Source organism: Thunnus thynnus, chromosome 19 (genome assembly GCF_963924715.1).
Source record: "Thunnus thynnus chromosome 19, fThuThy2.1, whole genome shotgun sequence".
Classification (NCBI taxonomy): Eukaryota; Metazoa; Chordata; class Actinopteri; order Scombriformes; family Scombridae; genus Thunnus; species Thunnus thynnus.
The window spans coordinates 7664389-7687393 of record NC_089535.1 but is presented as its reverse complement, the minus strand read 5'-3'; the positions used below and the strand labels follow the sequence as shown (position 1 = coordinate 7687393).

At 39.1% G+C, this 23005-nt stretch overlaps 1 protein-coding gene across 1 annotated transcript in view; it reads left to right on the top strand.

Annotated features, from left to right (window-relative positions):
* The first annotated feature begins 40 nt into the window (after nt 1–40).
* The window catches only part of LOC137170812 (netrin receptor UNC5D-like), a 181354-nt gene continuing 158389 nt past the window's right edge, over nt 41–23005 (top strand). Inside the window, exon 1 of the mRNA XM_067574396.1 lies at nt 41–763. Coding sequence (XP_067430497.1) covers nt 652–763 — 112 coding nt within the window. The 5' untranslated portion in view covers nt 41–651. The remainder of the gene's footprint in view (nt 764–23005) is intronic.

The window sequence follows — 23005 nt, the reverse complement described above, 5'->3', positions numbered from 1 at the left end:
CCAGATACTCACAGGCTGAAGATAGACATAAATTAATAAAAACATAATTTTCCAGACATCACCACTGGCAAGAGCTCCAAGGCAATGATGTCGATTAAAAAACAAAACAAGGGTTGGGTGTATCTGAAAATGTAAAAAGAAAAAAAAACTAGGGAGGGAGATAATTGAGATAATTAAAGACATTTTGTTCTCTCATCTAGTTACAGGCGCGCGCACAAACACCGTCGCGTGCGCACACACACACCTTTGCAATCTCTCAACAGGTCCACGGAGGTTTGGACAAGACATCTCTCTCTCTCTCTCTCTCTCTTTCTCTATGTCTCTCCCTCCCTCCCTCCGTCTCTCTCTCTCTCTCTCTCGCTCTCTCTCTCTCTCCGAAAAAACCGAAAGCCGTTGGCTCGCGCGCTCTGTCTAATTATTCCACTCTCGCGCAGAGCAGAGTGCCGGCTGTTGAAAGCTCCGCGCCACCACTCACTCCACCGCTCCCCTCCGCACTGCGATTCCGCGAGGTGGCGGCTGGGTCTCCTGGCGGACACTAACTGGCCCCCCCAACTCCCGGACCGAGCGTTCGTCAGGGCACGGGAACCTGTTTGGAGGTGTTTCGAGTAGACCACAAATGACCGGGACCCGCGGCCGCTGCCCCCAGACCCGATGGGGAGGGAGACAAGCAGAGCAGTGATGGGACAGTTTTCGGGAGGATGCTGCTTGAGTTTTGGCATCCTCGTGCTTCTTGGTTTGCAAGTACCGGCCACGTTAGGAAGAGGTAAGCACAGAAATACTCTTTGCTGAGCTTTTGTTTTTCCTCTGGGGGGGGGGGGGTCTCAGTCGGTGAGTGTAAACTCCAGGAAAAAGGTGTGTGTTCCTCGACAGAGTGTTTTATAGCTGTGGTTTTAGTTGGTTTTGAAAAGTGATACTCCGACCGGTGTTACAGTTTGTGTGTAGAAAAAGTGAGGTCTTATTATATAGGTTGCATTTGAATTATTGAATTATTTTTATTGAAGTTTTTTTTTTAATTGTAATGCGCCACGCGCTGGCTGAGCAGTGCGTGAGTAATGACATTTTTCTTAGTGTATTGGTGTTTTTAAAGGTTTTGAAATGAGTCGAGTTTCGTTTAACTCACTCTCATTAAGCTAATCTGATATTCTAAATTGATTGTGCATCCGTTCTGCTCAGATAACATCTATGCTACTATAGATAAACTGCTATAGATAAAATGAGTGCTCTTGTTACCCTTTGCCATGTCTGAACTGTAATTGAAAAAAAGGGAGCAAATTATTCCAGTAATGAGTACCAATATGAATCCTTTCATTGAAAAGTGGATGAAATATCAGTAAAAATGGGGAAGTTGGTTGCATTTTGTCTTCTTGTGTAGCCACTGTAGGCTTCACATAGAAGACAGTGCAACCCCACTGCTGTGGACAATCTTGGTGAGAGATGTAGATAAATGCATGAAAGCTAATTTCACTTCCGTTGTGATTCATTGATATTAGTGGCTTTGGAAGTTGTGTATTTGTATTATATTAATTAATTAAGCATGTCAGAGAATGTGTTTATCAGTAGATGAAAAAAAGTGTTTTTGTCTTATAGATTTCCATATAAAATGTTATTGTGCTGTAAAAACCCAGTAATCCAGTAATGCACAAATTTGTGATTTATTTATCTGATAGCGGTTTGTTTTGTAAGCCTGAGACACTACAGAGATGTTATGCACTGTCTAAAAATGTTTCCGTTTGGTCAGTAAATGGACCATCGTGAAATCTTTTTCCTCTGGTGAATTTGTCCTGACCTATTGACATCCGTTTAGCTCACATGGCAGTGTAACAAAGATGCATTTGCAAGTCAATTAGTTAACTAGCCCCAAGGTTTTCATTTTTGCATCCCAAGTTTGTGAAATTAGCTTCAACTTGGAAATTTGCATAGCATAAATATTAGATTAAGCATATGTATCTTCAGGGCAACTTTGCATGTCGAGATCAGGAGAATTTTTGTCATTCTTTTAAAGTCAGTCTGAGAGGCGTTGAAACTCCAGCTGTAGTGTTGTGTAGTGTTGTATTTACACGACCAGCGTTTTCACAGTAGCTACATTTGCTTGTAAAATGTTGCATGATGTTTGAAGGAAGTGACCTACAGTCCAGCTTGGCAGGAAAAACGACAATTTTGTGAGTAAAATGTGCATGTGTTTCTAAGATGTAGTTCCTATCAGCTGCATATGTTGGTATATGTTGTTATACAGCTGCCAGGATCTCTGTCAGGCTGTAAAATAAATATTTATGTTGTGCAATAATATGGCTGTCAACAGTCAAATATTTTATGCAGAAATGAAATGAGATGAAATAGAAAAGGCAGACTCCACAAAAAACCTGACTAAATAATGTAAAACACGCAGGCCAGGCTAAGTTATGAAGCATGGTTGAGATATATTTTCAGTTTTCTAGCCACATACGCATACAGACTGTCCTACAGATGGCAATTTATTTGTCAATTAGAAGCCAGGATGTCATTCAGTAATCCAGAGTTATTCTTTACAGTATGTCTTGCAGAGATGGGACCCTATCACTTACCTGCAAACATACAATTTAAAGCTTAGCACACTGAGAGACTGAAAATAATAAACTTACCCAAAGGAGAAACCCAGATTCTCTGCCTACAGGTGGATTCGGGGGAGGTGGGGGTGATGAAATGTTGAGCAGTAGCAATGAACTCAACAGAGGAGTTTGCAATGTGATCAGTGAAGTTCTGGCAGCGAGAGTCAGCAAGTGCATCGCAGCTCGAATATGTAATGAACTTATATGTAAGTAGAGTGTGACACGAGAGCGTAGCTACACAGGCTGAGTCATCTGGGAGGAACTGTAGCTTTGTAGACTTTGATGACAATTTAGAGATAGTTCATTTTGAAAAAGAGCTATCAGGAAGTGCTAAATTGTCACATTATTTCAACTGAACCTCAAAACAAGTGGACATTTCGTATTTGGATGGATATTAACAGTACATCTGGTATCAACATTCTGCGACTTAACAGATGTACAAATTAACAACATATCCTCATTATTTTAATAGAAATAATCCTGGCAGCATTATGCAAAATGGATTTGTTGCAAATAAGTTGTATATAAACTTTATTTGTAGGAGACGGGGTTGCCTGTTGCCATATAGCTACCAAATGTTAAATGTCTATTAATCCGTGGCGGAAGATAGTCCCCAACAAATACACTGTTTATTCCTTTCTGAGTGATGTTTGCCAAAAAGTACAGTGCCCAGACATTTTATAAGCCCCTTTTAAATTACACTTAATATTTACAACTTATTTTTAAAGACATCTTCAGTGGGCTAACAAAGGGGTTTGGGGCCACAGACATGGTAGGGAAGTTTGAAAGTATTGTGAGACTGATTGTTGGTTTTGGTCTTTTTGTGGGATTTGCCAACAATAAGAAAGATATAGAATAATGCCAGCTTTATTTTTTTAAATCAGACTCTTTAATAGTATAAACTAAACAGATAGACTGCTTGATTTAAAATATAAATTAGCTCCTAATAGGCTATAAGGCTTTCGGGGTGAAGTCAATAAATGTGTCCTCGTTGCTTACAGCACTGTTCACGCATGTAACTGCTCAAGCCACTCTTTTCTACCTACTACCATGCTCCATGACAGTTGTCTGATTGATCTTAGATCATCATACAAGCCATTTTCTCATATGAACTCTGGACAATATCCAGAGAATCAGGTCCAGAAATTGTCTGGAGTTGCCTTTTCACACATGTAGCACACAACAGGGAGATTGTCTGTGTCAGACGCGTTCTCACCTACTGAAAATACTCCGTTTGGTTTGGGCGAGGGGTGGCACCTGGGTAGAGCGTGCAGGAGGCAGGACATGACGCAAAATGTATAGCCAGTCATGTAGCCCGTTTGTAATTTGGTGATAAACAGCTGATTTTCTTGCCATTCCTTGAATTTCGGTGTTGGCCCTTACCAACAGAAGTTCCTGAATCTTGTCATCTCTCCAGTTAAACATTTTCATTGGCGCCTCCAAGTACATGACCCTTCTTCTTCACCTTTGGATGTTTGTATTCTTCCAGTTTTGCGCCAGTCGCATGATAGAAACGTCATCAATGCGCCCACTTGCTCGCTGTGAATTCTCTGGAAAACAACCTGCTGCAGTCACACATGGGCTCAATCGGACATTACACAGAGTTTGTATTAGGGAGCTGGCAGGGTGAAGTCCTTTTAATGTCTGGTCCAACTGATTCGACATTTGCGTTCTCACACACAGCTCCTCTGGGTAATGTTCAGATAACTTCAGGGATGCAGTGCACATATGAAAGGGGCTGCTCAGAAGATTACGTAGGATAACTGCCACTCCAGCCTTTCTGCAAGCCAGAATGTCATGCATAGCACTGTGGACACATGCTAGTCTCAACAACACAGAGGCACTGTAGGATGCCATCACAATGCACACTTTCATTTCATTTTAGACACTTAAATTTCCTTTTAGTGTAATCAAACACGATAGTGTCTGAGGCTTAGGGCTGCAGCCCATGTTGCCCTTGTTGTCTCCTACCGCTAAAAAGGCTTCCCAGCTCGAACATGGCGCAAGTGCAAGAACTCAAGAGAGTAACAGAAACAGTGAGAGAGTGGATTAAAGGGCAATGGAGTCATCGCTGCCATGTTTTATTTATCCTAAAAAATGACTGCCAGACTCTTTCTCAAGCTCCAGCTTTGATTTAACTGACATTTCACATGAGATGAATTCACGAGCACAGTTGGGCTGGTATCCACAGTTGTTTCTGTTCTGTTGGAGATCGCATGGTGGTCATATTGCCCAGTTTCACTATTGCATTATTCAAAGGGAACCCATTTCTCTATCCAACTCACCACCCCCCACTCCCACGATTTCTCCTCCACATTCAGAGGGAACCAAGCTCACCGGCAGCCAAACAAATGCAGGAAATATTGTGTACAGTGAAATCAGAAAGCTACATAATCAAAAAAACAGGGAGATAATTGGGAGTTAAATTGGGAATTTAACATACATACACTCATTATACTGATAAAGCATGATGAGAGTGTGGGTTGGACAGAGCTGCGGTAGTAATCAAGTATCCATTGTCTTTTTTTCTGTATGGGATATTGAGACTTTGGAATCTGCTCAATAGATAAGCTTTTGTACATGATATTCCCAGGAGAGGTAGGATTGATTGGAACAGAATCCTTTTGTTTGCTCCAATAACAAACGATGCTTTCATTATAAATCTGTTGATGTAACTGAACATTTCTGCTCAGTTCCGTTGTGGTTTTGTATAGATTATTTGTAGGTCCTCTCTCCACTGTGCAATCAAGTTTTGTCTTTGTTGTAGAGCTGCAACGATCAGTCGATTAATCGAGTAGTCCGATCGACTGAAAACTAATCACCAACTATTTTGATAGTCAATGAATTGTTTGAGTCATTTTTTAAGAAAAAAGATGCTAAAATTCTCTTGTTCCAGCTTCTTAAATGTCAATATTTTCTGGTTTCTAAGATAAGTAAACTTAATATCTTTGTGTTGTGGACTGTCTCGATTAATCGAGAAAATAATTTGTTGCAGCCTTACTTTGTTTTTATTGAAAAATGTGTTCACTGTATTCAGTTTTAAGTTTTTGGATGCAGTTCAGACATAGCTAGAGTGGTGATTATAGTTTTATCTTTTAATAAAATTTATACATACTGTATTAGCCTGAATATAAGACGACTCCCACTTTTTCAAATGTAATTTCCAGAATGAAATATTGTCTTGGCCTGTATATTCGGGCAAATACAGTACTTCATTTGTGAATGTTTCCCTTCTGCACACACTCTATGTTCTCTGTGCCCAAATGCTGAGAGAATGACGGGATGTCAAATGTTGCCATTTCAGTTGCCTTCTGCAGATTTGCCTCTCAGCCTTGAAGCTTTCTGTTCGATAAAGGCTAGCATTGCTGTCATGTGTTTTCTAATAACACTGAAAGGGAAGCCCTTGGAGATAACTGCCCATCCACAATGCAACCATTCAATGCCTCACTGGCTAACTCAAGGGCATCGCCTCAAAGGCAAGATTCACACCATACACCATTCACTTCAATGCCAAATACTCCCCCCGCCCACCTCTCTTACTCTCTGTGCCTCTGTGTAGCACTTTTGTTTCCTCTAAAGCGCTTTTATTTCATAAATACCCCGTCCCTTCATCCTTTCTTGTTGTCCACTCCTCCCTTGCAATTCCTTTTGGTGTAATTTAGCTTCAGTGGATTGTTGCCGTGACAAATGTTTTGGTTCTGGTATCATTTCTCAACTCAGATGACTGAAGGAGAAAGGAGAGCCGAGCAGAGAGAGAGGCAGAACGAGGGAGCGGGGCATGTTAGAGGGAGAAAGCAGAGGGAGAGAGAGAGAGAAAGACAGATAGGAGGGTTACAGTGCTGAATACTTAAGTATCTCATGTTATCAGTAACTGCCACAGCAGTTTGTCAGTAACAGCGAGCACCTGTCACTACTCTCCCTGATGAATTAATTTCAAGAGTAATCAAAAGCAAATACATATTTAATGACTTTGGATCAAAGTAGGGCTTCACTGTTTGTCTATGTGTGTGTTGTGTTGTTGTTGTTGTGTGTGCTACAGTGCTTTTAACACGCAGGAGCGAATTCGTTTATGCACCAGTTTCGGTGTCAGGTGAGAAAACATGATGAAAATAAATCACAAAGAACACGTGTAGATATCAGTATTAAGATTATTTTCTTTTTTTTATATTGTCTCACAAAGGATCATTTTGTGAATGGCGACAAGACGTTCTAAAAATTACCTTCAGTATAGACGAAATGACAATACTGATGTGAAATTTATTGGAAACGTAATGAAAATGACAGGTTTAAAGAATCCATAGAGGTGAACATGTGATTAGGGCAGCAACTATTGATTATTTTCATTATCGATCAATCTGCCGATTATTTTCTTGAATCATTGATGAATCATTTGGTCTATAAAACATCAGAAAATAGAGAAAAATGACCATCACAATATCATGGAGTCCAAGGAGATGTCATCAAACGTCTTATTGTGTCAAATAAACACAACAAATATTGAATTTACAGTAATAATAATAATAATAATAATAATAATAATAATAATAATAATAAACTGTATTTGTATAGCAACTTTCATGCAAGAAATGCAGCTCAAAGTGCTTTACAATAAAGAAATTATGCTTCACATGAAAATAGACATAGAATGAACATAAAAACACAGACAGAATGCCATAATTAATGTAACGTAAGATGGAAACCAAAACCCACTTGATAATAATAATAAAAATAAGATAAAAATAAAGATGAATACATAGAATTCATAAAATCAAGTGAAATATTTTAAAAGAAGTGCATCAGAACATAAGTGCAAAGAAAAGTGCCAAAAAGAATTTCAAGCCTGTATCAGGGAAGTCAGCTAGTTAAAGTTTAAAGTGAAGAGATAAGTTTTTAGCGTTCTTTTAAAAATATTTAGTGTACTGGTTTCCCTGATATCTATCGGTAGTGTGGTCCGTAGCTTTCGGGCCTAATTGACAAAATGCTGTATCCCTGATTTTCTTTTGGTTGTTGCTGGTAACCTCCAATAAACCAGCAGCAGATGATCACAGTGCTTTTGAAGGCAAATAGTTAACAAGGGAGTTAGAAATGTGGGTTTGTCTTTAGCCTATTAAAGGCTTTGTATATAAAGAGGACTGTAAAATCAATTCTAAGTGTTATAGGAAGCAATTGCAGAGCAGCAAAACTGGACTGATGTGCTCTCTCCTCTTGGTTCTGGTTAATAACTGAGCTGCAGAGTTTTGAATGAGCTGAAGTCTCTCAGTGGAGGCTAGTAAAAAAAAGTGCATTACCAAGTCGGTTTGAAATGAAGGCATGGATCAGTTTTTCAGCATCTTTTTGATTTATAAATGGTCGTACTTTGGTTATGTTTCTAAATTGGAAAATTATGTTTTCATCACCTTGTTAATGTGGGAATTAGATCTGAATCTAATATAGATTTAATCCTGGGAGTTAATTTCCCCAGATTGTTGAACAGAATTTCTCTTTTTGTTTTAGGGCTGACTAATTTCAGTTTTGTCCTTGTTTAACTTTAAGAAATTATTGCTCCTCCATTTATTTATTGCCAGAAGGCAGGGAGTAATGGAGTTAATCACTGCAGCATCATTTGGTTCATCAGAGATGTACAGTTGTGTGTCATCTGCATAACTATGGATAATGTCAATAAGTGGCAGCATGTATAGTGAGAATAATAATGGGCCAAGGCAGCTCCCTTGTGGAACCTCAAAACAAACATCATGTTCTTCAGACACATGATCTCCAAGACTGACGTAAAACTTTCTCTCTTTGATGTATGTTTTGAACCAGTTCAACACACAGTCAGAAGGACCAACCAACTTTTCAAGACGATTTATTAGGATATCATGTTCAACTGTATCAAATGCTGCGCTTAGGTCTAAGAGGACACGAATTGACACCTTATTTTTATTGGTTAGTCTGAGGTTGCTGATTACTTTAGTAAGATCAGTTTCAGTGCTGTGGTCTGTTCTAAAGCCTGACTGAAATTCCTCCAGGACATTGTTTTCTTTAAGAAAGGAGTTTACTTGCACTGACACTATCTTTTCAAGTATCTTACTAATGAAAGGAAGGTTAGATATCAGCCTATAGCTGATTAGTGCATTACCATGTAGGTTGGGTTTTACAACAGCTGTTTTGAAGGCATCTGGGAACATGTCTGTTTGAAGAGATGTATGTATAATCTTCAAGACATGACTTGATACGCTGTTTAAAACCTGCTTAAAAAGTGCTGTAGGTACAGGGTCAATACATGAAGTGGAGGAGTTACACTCAGTGACAGTCTTGCAAAGCTCAGTTAATGTTATACAGGTGAATTTTCCCATGGTTACATCATTTTTACATGATTTGCTGAGATCATCTGTGTTTACATCAGCAGCAATATTGGCTCTAACTGAAGTTATTTTGTTATTGAAGAGCAATGCGAGTTCTTCACATTTTGACGCAGAAAACTGCAGTGGAGTGGGGGCAGTATTGAGTAGCGGATCAATAGTGGAGGATAATATTCTGGAGTTTCCAGCATTCTCTGCAATAATCTTGGAAAAGTAGTCCTTTCTTGCCAGACGTATTGCTTTGTTATAGGCAGTCATGGCCTCTTTGTATAGATTACAGTGAACTGTGAGCCTAGTTTTCCTCCATTTTCTTTCAGCTGCCTGACAGATTCTTGTAATCTCATTAACAATGCTATTGTTTAACCATGGAGAGATTCTGTCAGTCGACCTCTTTTTAACCTTTAGTGGAGCAGCAGTATTTAAAGCAGATGACAAGGTATATGGGGCTTTTTTTCCTATCTATCAAGAGCGTGGTCTTTCAGTTTGAGAGCATGATTTATTGATTTCATGTTCAGATTCTGTAATGCTTTGCCTCAAACTCTGCCCTCGCACTCAGATAGCCCCCGCTTGCGCTTAGATTTGCTCTGCTTCTGTTCAAACTGTATGCTTGCACTGAGATATATTGTTGCTTGCACGGATTTCCTGCTCCAACTTCAGCCCTTCTCCTCGCACTCAGGCTATTTATGCGTACTCGTGAAACGTCTGCTCTAAGATTTCTGCCCTCTCTCGGATTTTTTGTGCAACAATCCTGTCAAAACCTCCAACCAATAGAATGCAAGGTGTAGCGTTGACCAATGATCCCTGTCGCCTTGTGGGTGTGCTCGCTTTACTTCTCGGAGCATCCCATACGGGCAGGTTACTCCTTAACCAGGTTCTTCCAATCTCACCCTCCAGGGGTTTATTAAATGTACTTCCCTTGCTTTTTTTTTTACCACTTTTGGAATAAAAGGACAGTTAATGTATATACCAGTGCCCATACTTTTTACTATGATAGCTACATATAATAGTGACCGCATAGCACACGGGCCTCGTCAGTGTGCTGGAGGAGAAAACGACGTAACCTTAATAACTCAGGATCGGGAGTCTAGCAGATCCCTGTCCAACATGGACCACCAAAGTCGAGGACCTCAAGCAAGTAAGTAAGTTGTTGCAACATCATGTCATCATGCAGAAACCTGTATCGGGTCACGTGGGAAAAACCGTTTAGAAGGGCTTGGGAAAATGGCATTTTGACGCTCAAACATACGTATTTCGACCAAAATTTGAATTTTCAGATTTGAATACATATGGAATACTACCGGGAAGCTACAGATTGATATAAAAACCTCAAATAAACATAACTGTATGGCTCAAATGATGTCATAATATTAGAGAACTTTGCTTCAGTCTTGCCATCTAGGAGTCTCTTTTGAACCAAAAATACCCTTTCAGTCTTTAAGATGAGGTTGGCATCAGCAGTGATGATCAGAAATAGGTAATTCGAATACTGAAACATTATCAGTGTTTAACCTTGTTGTTATTGCTAAGTGTAGAGTGTTACCATGCTGATGAGTGGCTTCATTTACATGTTGGGTGAGTTCAAAGCTGTCCAGTAAATTCACAAGCTACGTAACTTTGGAGTCATTATTTTTCTTAATATAATATTCAGGTCTCCATTCAGGATTGATCATATCTAGTGATACCAAGTGAGATCAGCTCTGAGAATTCCTGTTGAAATAGTGATGAATATCTTGGTGGCTGATATAATGTAATGATGAGGACGGATAATTCTGCTTTGAGCTCAAGAGCAAGATATTCAAATGATCTAAATTCACTCAGGTCAATGTCATTACACACAAACTGTGTAGAGAAAATGGCTGCAATCCCTCCTCCTCTCCTGTTTTATCTGACTGACTGATAAAAAATTATAGTTTGGAGGACAAGCCTCTATCGGTGTTGCTACACCAGTAATGCTGTTTAACCAGGTCTCAACTAAAAATGTACAATGCAAATTCTTTTCAGTTATCAGATCATTAACCAAAAAGGATTTGTTAGCCAATGATCTGACATTAAAAATAGCTAATTTCAGCTGTAGGGATTCTGTGACAGGAAAGGAGACTGGTTGTGGCTTAACGTTGACAAATTTAAGATAACTGAGACAGGTACCAGATGGTCTGTGATTGCTACAATGTGTTTGACCATGCCACCGGCTGTTTAAACTTGCAGTGCGGAACTTTTACATATAAATGAACGTATATAATATTCAAGCCCGTTGCTAAACGAGTTTGATGCTGATAAAGCTTATCACCGCCAGATAAATCTCTCTGTATTTCACAGTATACAGAGTTTTCAAATCATGTTTCAGGTTTGACATTCCAGCGTTGGCCGGATGAATGCATACTGCGCATGCTCTATGGACAGAGCAGAGCTGGGTTTGGAGACATAGCTTTTACCAATGTAAGACCAAGGAAAGCATCACATATGAGAGCCTCAATGTTTGGCTTATGTCACTTAAACAAAAATGACTTAAATGATTAATTGATTGTCAAAATGGCTGCTAATTAATTGACTTATTGTTGCAGCTCTATAGTACATGTGATGTGTGCTTTAAAACACATGCAGCCCTTTACTCTACGAAACTAGAGCTGCAACGATTACTCAGTTAATCGATTAGTCGACCGACAGAAATTTAATTTTGAGAGAAAAATCCTACAATTATCTGGATGCAGCTTCTGAAATGTGGATATAGTGTCTTAACTCCTCTATGAAAGTAAACTGAATATATTTGGGTTATGGACAAGTAGTCAGGATAAAATAAGACATCTTAGGTTGGGATTTGAGAAACGATGATTGACATTTTCACCATTTTCTGACATTTTAAAGACCAAAGGACCAGTCAAGAAAATAATTGGCAGATTAATCAATAAATAAAGTCTTTATTTGCAGCTCTTTATGTAACTATGCTATTAGGGCTGTATAAACAGCAGTCATTAACCATGTTAGCTGTGAGATTGTCCTCTTGATGCTTGCATGAGACCAGTAAGGTGTGATGGTAAATGTTTAGTGAAAGCTAACACAGAAGAACACACAGTTTATTTGAATGCATGCACGCTCCAAATCAGTGGCATTTCAAGATAAGCTGTGATCCCATTTAATGCTTTTGCTCCAGGTTTGTTTTATTTTTGCCCTGTTTCTGTCTCATGAATGCAGTATCTGTTGAAAGACTGGTTAATGGTTAGGAAGCTGTTGGGGTGCTTCATCCACTTCCCTTATATCTTAGACCCCATTTTGTGAATTCCAGTGAGGTTTACTTTCCCTCTCCCTCCAGCAGAAAAATCAGATGATACCCTAAGCTATAGAAAAGGACCAGCCTGTCTATATTTCATGCCGCTCTGTCTGTCCTCAAAGGCCATTTGCTGCTTTTGTGAGTGTCAGAGATGCAAGATGGGGTTTAAGAGTCCTTCTTGGCGTATGAAGCCTACCTCTCTGTGGTCATGCGTGTTCTGTATGCTGTAAGACCAACAAAGCTCTGTCATTCGTGAAATGAAACACCAAGTGGAATCCCACTGGCCTTTGAAGATGCCTTCTGTGTTTTTCAGAAGAAATGCTCAGTCCTGCAGACAAAGAGAGACGATTCAGAAGCACAACAGTGTTTGTCCTTAAGAAGTATGAAGCTAAAACACATCAAACCCAAAGTTGATCTCAAAGATGGCAAAAATGATGACTCACATACTTTGTACTAGAGTGAACTTGGGGCAAACAGACTATATTAAAGACTAATGTATTTTCTTTAATCCAGATTTCATGAGTCTATAAAAAACAAGTATCAAAGGCAAAACTAATTGTGACGTTGACAAAAATAGCAAGTAAACCCATATATAAACTGCAGCTAATTGGTAATTTTTGCATAACTTCATTCCTCAAGAGAAGAGAGGTCCTTATTAAAACCAATACAAGTTGGATTTAAAGATGACTTTGTTTCCCCTCAAGAGGTAAAGTAATATCAGAGAGACACATGGCGGACAGCAGGATCTGATTTGAAAGGGATTATATACACATAAAGTCGACGCCAACTGAAAATTAAACACATTCATGTTTAAAATTTGTGAGAAATTGCTGTTGTGACAGTGCAGCATTTTTGGACGCAGTAGAAAATGTTGGCTAGCGAGCGACTCCTTAAATACTAGATATCATCAGGAAGTCATTATGCTTTACTAAAAACGAAACAGAATAAAACAAATGAACAAAATACTGCAGAGGTTAATGAAGCTGCAATACCCTTGTGCGTAAACCTGTATTTTCATGTCTTATTGATGATTTACCTCATTTAAATAGCATATTAATTCATTGTGTCAAAACATATTTTTATATGCATTTTTCCTACTGAACATGTACAGTACTTCAGTGCCTCTATCACGCCTACAATACATGATTTCACTCAGCTGTAGGCATTTAATTTGCTGTTTTTCCATGGAAAGATCTTTGATAAGAACATTTTAGCGGTTTAGGGTAGAATAACATGTTTCTTGCTGAGCAGGGAGAATAAACTCCATCGTACAAAAGGAGGCACACCTGTGTTGCACCTATTCTCTCTCTACTTACCTTTAGTGTCCCCTTGTTATTGTGTTTATTCAGCAGAGTCAAGCAGTATTTGTTTGATAAAAGCACACAGTGTTCAATAATCACAGGTTCAAAGTTCAATAAACAGTCTGTGCAGTTCATCTCCCAGCTTGACTACTGTGTCGTCCCCTTTGCTGGCCTCCTTCCATCCCCTCTCAGACCCTTACAGCCGTCATCAGCCAACACTGGTCAGCTCTTCCTCGCTATCCTTGGCCTGTTCCAGCTCTTTTCCCCCCTGGCCTGCTCAATAGCAAAATGTCACTCTTAAGTCAGAACTGCTGACTTTTCTCCTCTATTTCTAACACTCCAGCTCCATCTTACTGCAGCCCTCCCTCACCCCTGTCCACTTGCTCAGAGCAGGGTTCATAAGACGTGTGTTTTTGTTGTGTTGTTATTTTTTTGCCTACTATCTGTGAACAGGAGTCATGCTTCTTTAAGTATGTTCAGCTCATACTGTTTTCATAGCAGGCAATCTGGCTATTTATGCTGTTGATCCTTGAAGCATCATCATATAATTATTTTCATTTGCACCTATTCTAAATGACTCTGGACAAAAACTCGTGTGAATCAGTAAATATTACACTTTCTTCTGGGTGTATTTGTAGCTGCAAAACCTCCAATGGTCTTTGCTTATGGTTGGTCCCATTTGTTTAATATGAATTTCAATGTGAATCACAAAATTCTTCTTGCTTCACTGATTTAAATTGAAATGAGAATAAATTAAGTATTTTAAAAGACATTTTTTTTATCAACAACATAAAAAAGTATCCTTTTTATTTACATAATTCCTGAGCTGTGTTGAATGTCTTTCCTCTTGCTGGTTGAACTGGTTAAATTTAAGTGTTTCATGCATGAGGTTGTGTTTTCCCCTGCTCTCTGAGCTCCACTGCAAGGTTATGCATCTGTAACTTTGATGAGGTTCCCCTTCAGCCAAGGACTCCCCTTTGTCATTAAGATAGATAACATCTATTCTGTGCATCGATGTGGCTACATTCATTTAAAGACTTCTTTTGTTTCACCCCACAGACAGTAGAATCAATAAATAGCTTTGCCTATTTCTGCTTCATTTCATCTTAGCTGGTTTGGACTAACTCATCCTCAGAGCTGGAGACAATGCAGAGTCTACAGAGACAGGGCTCCTATAGGTATATACTGTATGTATTATTTAGGAGTTAAAGAAAGAATGCTGGCGTTACTGTCTATCTGTTTGTTAAGAAGAAGAATTTCTCTGCAGAGAACAAAACCAGCAATTAATTTATCTTGACAACTATATCCACATAGCCACAGCCAGAATAGTTTATGCCGCCATGCCATAGAACTCCACTGTCATCCAAAAAAGCAAAATAAACAACCATACTGTCACACTGTGTGACATATTCCTCTATTGGAAACAACGTGGGGTGTGTGTGGTTTATTCTGCAACAACTCCACGACATAGCTTGGTGTTAGGCAGACGTCATGCTGGTGTACCCTGTTCCATATTTAAACTGCTTTGCTCATTTGACAAGCTTAGAGGAATAAACACATTTCTTGTACCATGTGCCCCGACATGCTGAGTATATGGTCTTTCAAAGGAATCTCAGTTGATTAACACAAGAATGGTACATGTTAATGATGATTCAGAGTTTGGTTTTAAATGGAAACAGGTTTTACAACTGGTTACTGGAAATAAGTTTTGAAAAAATACACTAATTGAATAAAGGGAGTAAACATTTTTAATGTACTTATGTCATCCACATCGATTGTTGTTGTAATGCACTCAGTAAGCCTTATACTGAGTGACGTGATCTCTTGTTGTTTGCCATAAATGGCTTTCGTAAACAGCACCACTTTGTTGTCAAAAGTCACATAAGAAATAGGTGTGAAACACTGCGTTTTAGAGTGTTAGATATCTACAGTATTGCTGCCGGATGACTCTTGCAATTGTCAGCCTGTCGTGGTCTCCAACCAGAGCATGTACTGACAAGACCCATATTCAAAGCACTGAATTGTAGAAGCATCTGAAATTGAAATGTCAGGTTGAAATGAACATGCCTTGAATTAGAAATAGAAATAGAAAAGACAAGCTATTGTGCAGCAGCATCGCGTGTTGACATTTTTGTGTGCATTGTGTTTACTGACTGTCTGGAATAGACCAGATTCAGTTAGAGTGAAAAGCTCTGCGTTTTCCAGAGAAAATGGTGTAGCTTTTCTTCTGTGGAGTATCGTAATGAGACTATAACAACGGTCTCATTCTCCCACTTCTAATCTGTTATCTTGAGATCTGCTAATGTCTAGGTATCCTTCTCTTTTCCTGTGGATGCATGTGTTGTATAGCTGTAATCCAAAACAAGGCCTGACAAAATGAGAGGATAAAACCCAATTACCCAGTAGGCAGTCCTGAGTCATCTCCCATTTGTTCCAGCCATTTTCTCCTCTGTGTACTTCTCTTTATCTCGACTTGTATGGTTTACTCAAAGACCACCCCAGCTGATTATAATCTGTAGGTGAAAAGAAATGAGATAAAATAATGTGAAGAAGAAACTGAAGTGATAGAGTGAGCTAATCGATGGCAAGCAGCTTGCACACAGGGATTCTCTTTTCTCTTCAGTATAATCTTCCAGTGTGATTGTGAAGTTTGTGTGCGCCAGGCTTCTGAGGGGACCAATTAAGGAACGGCAGGGCAGGAGCCTGAACTGCTGGCTCTCCTAATAGCCTACTGGCTGGAGTGGTCCTGATCCATAGTCAGTCGATAACAAAGGCCTCCCTGGTCTCAGCCATTGAACGCCAACAATTAAACTCAAAATGACAGAAAAGAAAAATAATTCTCTTGCATGTTAAAAACTCTGTTTTTACCATCACATTAACATGCTTACTAATTATTCAACCATCCAAAGTCTAGCGAACGTATTTCATCCCAAGACTGCTTGACCACACTTTGCCATCTTTTTGAGCTTAAAGCACACCAAATGTGTGGATGTTGGTGTACGTGTGCGCATTTTTCTTTGTTGGATCAGGGTTTGTTGTAGCAATCACACGCTGAGGGAATATACTACCGACATTCAGCTCCCTCCTTGCTGACCTACATGGTGTATTTTAACCTACAGGAACAGCAGGCTTGTTTTTCAAGGCTAATGGAGAACACTCCCAAGGTAAAACATAAACCGGGGATGCTATGACCCATCTCAAAGGGATTCTGTTCACCCTTATGCTTCAGCATTTCCCCTTGATGGGGTAGAGTCAGGTAGTCCATAATGTAATGTGACTGCTTTAATTTAATCAATAGCCGTAGATATCACTTACCAAGTTCTGCGGACACATTAGACTTTGGATTACAGGTCTATGTCGCTTCGGTGGATTTGATATACCACAGACTTAGGCGACTGCATTATATTCTGCTAGATGACTGCTGGAGAATAATTGCTATTGTTCCTTCCAATCACCATTCAATATTTTCTGTTGTAGTTTCTTAGTCCACCTGCTGCTGATGTATGATCGCTTTTGTATAACTCTGATGCACACGAAAGGCTTAGGACACTCATTCCTGCTTTCCTTACAACTCAACAAAGGAAACACACGGTTCTCTTTAATAACAAGAAACAACTATTGACATGGGAGACACTTATTTTTAAACTGTTTTGTCGCTTGAAAGGTTATTCTTGTTTTGTCTCAGCAGCTGTTGAGTCTAAGAACGGCAATATTAGTCTAGAGCTGCAACAATTAGTTGATTAATCAATTAGTCAATCAACAGAAAATGAATCGCCAACTATTTTTATAATCAAATCATGTTGAGTCATTTTTTAAGAAGAAATTTCTAAAATTCTCAGGTTCCAGCTTCTTAATTGTGAATATTTTCTGGGTTTTTTGTCCTCTAAGGTAATAAACATAATGTCATTGGGTTATTGATTGTTGTTTGGGACATTTTTCACAATTTTCTGACTATAGACCAAACAACTAGTCGGTTAATCAAGAAATCAATCAACATATTAATTGATAGTGAACATAATTAGTTAGTTGCAGCCCTGTATTAATCCATCGGTCTACCCTTATGACACTTTGGTCCAAAGCAACGTATCTCATTAACTACTGTCCATATTGTCATGAAATTTGATAAGCACATTTCATGCTCCCCAGAGGATGGACCATGGTCTTACACTCTCTTGATTTCAGGACTCCATTGTGTTCACTATAATACTTTTTTCTTTGAGTTTGTTATTTGGGATTTTGCAGATGGACCTGTAATAAAATTGTATACCTTTCATTTTGTTTATTATTGTTTTTCTGCTGTTTCTTTAGTAAAGCCATTTTTCACAAATGTTTGCACACAATATACATGGATATGCCGTGGCGCTGTGATCATGCTGACTAATATACCCATCAAGACAAAATGGCATTCTTTTCCAGTGGCAAGGCCCAAAGCTTATCACTGTCAAATCATTTCCCACATTGTCATTTGCTGCTTCTCCTCATAGCATAATATAATACACATTTGGAAACTGTGGTTCCATTGTGCTTGTGGGAAGCACTGCTTTGACATCCATGCCTGGTTTCATATTATTTCCACCTGTCTCTTTTCACCATGACGAATATGGGCACAGTTTTGCATGTCCATTGTTCTTCCCACTGTGTCATTTTATTACAGCAACCCATTAGCTCCTTCTGGGAAATAGAGCCTATATTACTATGCCATTATGATAACTGGCAGGAGAAGTCTACCTTACACTTACCTACCGAGATTGTGACAACCAGCTCCTGAAGAGAGGGTGAAAAGGAGTGACAGAAATGCACATTTTACAAGGCTACCTTGTTCTTAGTGTCAAGGTAGTGCAGGATAAAAATATAAGGATGTACGGCATACAGGCTTTCTCCATTTTATGCTTTATATTAGATTAATAATTGATGCAAGATGTATTCTGTGCGAAATGCTGGGAACTAAATTTTGTAGTAGTCTGTATGTCTATACCTACCACAGCCCATTGCCACATTACCAGTTGCCACAATACCATTTAGATTTATTTATATTTGTGGGTTTCTGTGTGTGTGTGTGTGTAAATGTGATTTGTTGATTCTCTGTAGTGCACTCTGTGGAGGCCAAGATATCTCCTGTGGTCTAATTGTGGTTGTAGGTGCTATTGATTTGTCTGCATCTGTTCGTTTATTTCCTTTCCATCCTATATTATCACCAATTCATTTTGATTTATGTCTCTTACCCTCATTCTTCTCTTCATTTCTCGTGTAAGAACAGCTTTTGGTCCTTGCTCACTGCATGCTATGTATCTGCTGTCATCAAGTAAATGGAAGAGGTGGCAGATTTTTTTGTTCATCAGGCGCGTGTGCACCTGTGCAATGTTGAGTTTCTGAGTCAGCAAGTTTTTACAAAGTGAGCACATGCAATACTCAAGTGGACACCAAACTGTTTATGTACTCATTGTGTCCTTCTAATAGTTATTCCTTTATTTACTCATTCAGTACTTTGCTCACCTCCTATGCAATGCTGCATCAGAGCTGCGCTTCATTATGTGCTCTACTTTAAGTGTCAGTGGCCTGAACTGGGTGTCTTTGTGTAGCAGGAGGCCTCATGTTTGGTTGCTCTATGGTTCAGTGCTTACTCTCTATTTCTGCTTTTCACAAACTTTGAGACAGCTGCTTTATCAGACATCATGCACATTATTCTATTTCTATTAGTGCTAGAAACATGATTTCTTTTAGGCATTTGTACAAACGAACATCTTTTTGACTATTCTCCTTGGAATAGCCATTAGATGACAGTTTTACAGTTATTCTTAGACACACAAGGTCACCACCAAAGACTTATTTGACCTACAGTGCATCCTTCTGTTGAGTTCCTTTGTAGCCTTTATTGTAGATAAATAGTTCAGATTATCCTTTACCAATTATTTTATTGATTCCCAAGTTCCTAGAGCCCATGGTGATATTCTAAATGTCTTGATTTGTCACATGAATAGTCTAAAACCCAAATATTTACTATCATAGGAGACTAAGCCCAGCACACCGAGGCCTCATTTACACCCGTCATTTTAATAGTCTCATATGCAGAATTCCAGATGCAATTTAATACACTTTCGTTGACACTTAGCAGTATATATGCATCTCTGTCGGCCAGATCACAAATCTGGTTGTATATGTCATAGCTTTCCTGGGCTACATGCAAATAAGGGTGACCTGTTCTCCAGCCCAGAGAGTGGTGGTAATACACTTAAGGCTGTTTGGTAAGGTGTAGCCAATAACATTAAAGTGTACTAGATTCAGGACCCTTGTATTGTGCATGCTGGCTTACTTCCATCATTTACTGGCACTATTAAATTGAATGGAGCCATTGTAAATGTTATCAGTTACTCCTGTTCTTTTCCTGCTATGACAAGACAATATGCTGTAATGTTATGCAAAGCCACATTTTCAAAAGTTTAAAAGTTTTGGTCAAACAGGGTTGATGTTAACTTAAATACTGTAAGTATGCCTTGTCCTTATTTAAAAAAAAATTTTTATTTATTTGAGTTTCAATAGCAAGATATTGAAGCCAGGTAGTTGTGAGTTTTGTGCTTCTTTTAACAAGATTGAGCAGATGATAAAATACATAATGCTGTATGAAAATGTGAATCCTCAGAATTACTGTAAGTTTGTAGTTATAGCTTTGACGTGTTACATACATTTCTTGCTCCTCTCTACACCTCGTAGCATTTATCCTTGATGGCTTGTAAATAACTGATTGCACAATAGCACTATAGATGTAGTTGTATGTGGCATGTTACTGTAATACAACAGTAATAAAAAAAACATGTAACTGTAGGAAATCATGCAATACAAATAGAATGCAAAGCCTTTTTACATTACCAAGTCAGATTATTTATTTAAAGTCGGATGTCTTGCTCCATCAAATCATTCCACAAGAACTGACAAGGACAATGTATGATGGGTATGTAATGGCTACCTTGCAGAAAAATGTACCATTGTACTTGGTCTTGTCCAGTTTTGTTCATTCATGAAAATGTAAGTGAAACACACAGTATAAGAAGATAACAAAACATTGTGAATATAACTAAAAATATAATAAAATATTTATTATAGTCCTTTTCTAAAACAACAACCGCCAAAACACTTTGCACGTCATCAAGTTACTGTATGCCAGGACAATAAAATGGTAAATAACACTTTGCTATTTTATTAACACTGACAAAATTATGTATCACCGTATAAATTATAGACAACTCGTCTGAAATGTCCTTGTGCTCTCTGCATGTGATTCTTCTCTACATGACTCATACTGATGTTGTTTAGTACAGGTGGCAATAAACAGATGTGAAACCGCAAACCTGTTGTCATCCTCAAACCTGGCCGGGGGAACCAGCTTCCGGCAAGTCAAACAGCAAAGCTCATTTCTCATTCGTCCCCTGCAGCCTTCAGCTGATTCTGAACTGACTGGATCTTTCCTCATTTCACCTCTTCAATTGAGGACAATGCTTTGCTCATGCATTATGGGGATGGCATTGATTACAGGCAGCACCAGAACAGAGGCAAGGCACTCATTAGGCATTCTTTTTCATCACTGGCCACACCTCCAATTGTGTTTTGACAGTTTTATCAGGAATGACGGAGCTACTCTGTAAACACAATGAAGAATATGCTTTGTCAGGCTGTAGTATTGAAGTGTCCCCCTATCAGTGGACTGAGAGCAGGTCATCAAATAACTACAATTCATGCTATTTAAAACTATTTTTAGAAAGCTAACAGATCACAACTCCTTGCACATTAGGTTTGAAGGGACAGTATCTGTATGAATCCATTTGGCTCCACTGGCTTCTAGAGCTGCTGAGCTGCTACACCAATGGGGGATTTAGGTCTTCTTTTATTTAGATGACCTGGTTCTCATGACCCAGTCAAGAGAGCAGGCATAAGAGCATGTTCCAGTCTGTCTAACTGGTGCAGCATCTTAACAAGTTTTGCAGAAAAGTTGCTCATGTTCTTGGGACAGACAACAATTATGGAAACAGTTAGGTGGGTGCATGAAGTAAGATGGACCATAGTATTTTGGGGAAGGGAACACCGCTGAGCTCTTGTTTTTTGGTTTCAGATTTTGTATTTAAGAAACTAGAAACCCCTGGACTGTCCTCCTGTGTGGTACTCAGCCACACACAATATTCAAAGATAATATTTACACTTTTCCCCTAGCACAACACCTGTTTCAGTTCCTCATTTTTTTTCAGGGCATTGTTATAGGCAAACAAGACTAGTATATGGCTGTATGAAACGCCAGAGGGTTTCTAATTTGAAACAATGGATACAGGAAGTGGTGACACATGGTGACCAAGCCCCCAGGAAATGCGCTGAAAACTCCTCACATCTCCAAAAACGTCGGAGCAAATTTCCAGTAGGTGTTATTTGGATAAACTGACCACATATCGGGACTCTAAATGGTTAATTTCTCACCTGAAAAAATATTAAAACTTAATAAAGTGATATATTAACAGTCCTACAGCGAAATTTACAACAGCTTTTAGCCTGGCTCAAAATCTCCGCCATCACTGATAGCTGCCGGTTGGTGCAAAATGCATTATGGGACTTGGCTGTCCCAAGCTTCAGTGGCCTTTGGCTGACCAATGGATGTTACTTCATCACTCAGTCAGTCAGTCAGGGACAGACGCTTTTATAGGGCTGGCGCCCCGCTGTTGCCGTCCAGCCAAAAATGTGATGGGACAACAATATGTCTGGCAAACCAGCCAACTAGCAAACCAGAGGGAAGACTCATGCAGACACGAGAAGAGTTTAGAGGCACTTTATTTGGAAAATGACAGGCGTGTAGTCAGTCTAGTGGGCAGACAGCATCAGAAAACAGGCAAACAGGATGCTGCCAAGAAGCCAAAGTAGCAATAGCTAATAAGGACCTAATATGGAGATGAGGAACAGGTGTACAAGCAGGTGGCTGAATCTGAAGACTGTCAAGGTGGGAAAACAGAACAGGGGCGACAAGTGGGCAGGTGAGGAATGACTTGTGGGGGAAAGGGAGACAGCAAAGGCGTCAACATGACACACTTCTGAACGGGACACACTAATGTGTCGAAAGCAACCTGTTAGCGGATGAAGGAGACATTAACCTTATTAACCTAACCTGACTTATTACTTTTGTTCTTCATATGAAATTTGCCATTTTTGTTGTAGTTTCTATAATGTATATTCGCAACTATATTAAAAACATATTTCATACGGAGCAGGACCTCAAGGAAATTCAACTCATTTCTAAATTATGTGTCTTCCATGCCCTCAACAGCACACAAGTGTATTTATTATGAATACCTATTCCTTAAATAAAATAAACGAAGGAGAATGCAATCTGCTGTTGCTCTTATACTCCCATATCCCTGAGCTGCATTGTTGAGAAATGGTCTCTGATTAAATATAATACCAGAATTAAGTCGATATTGCGTTAGTGGTTTAATTTAGGTAATATACTTCAGGTAATATACTGCTATGTTACAGTTTGTTCTC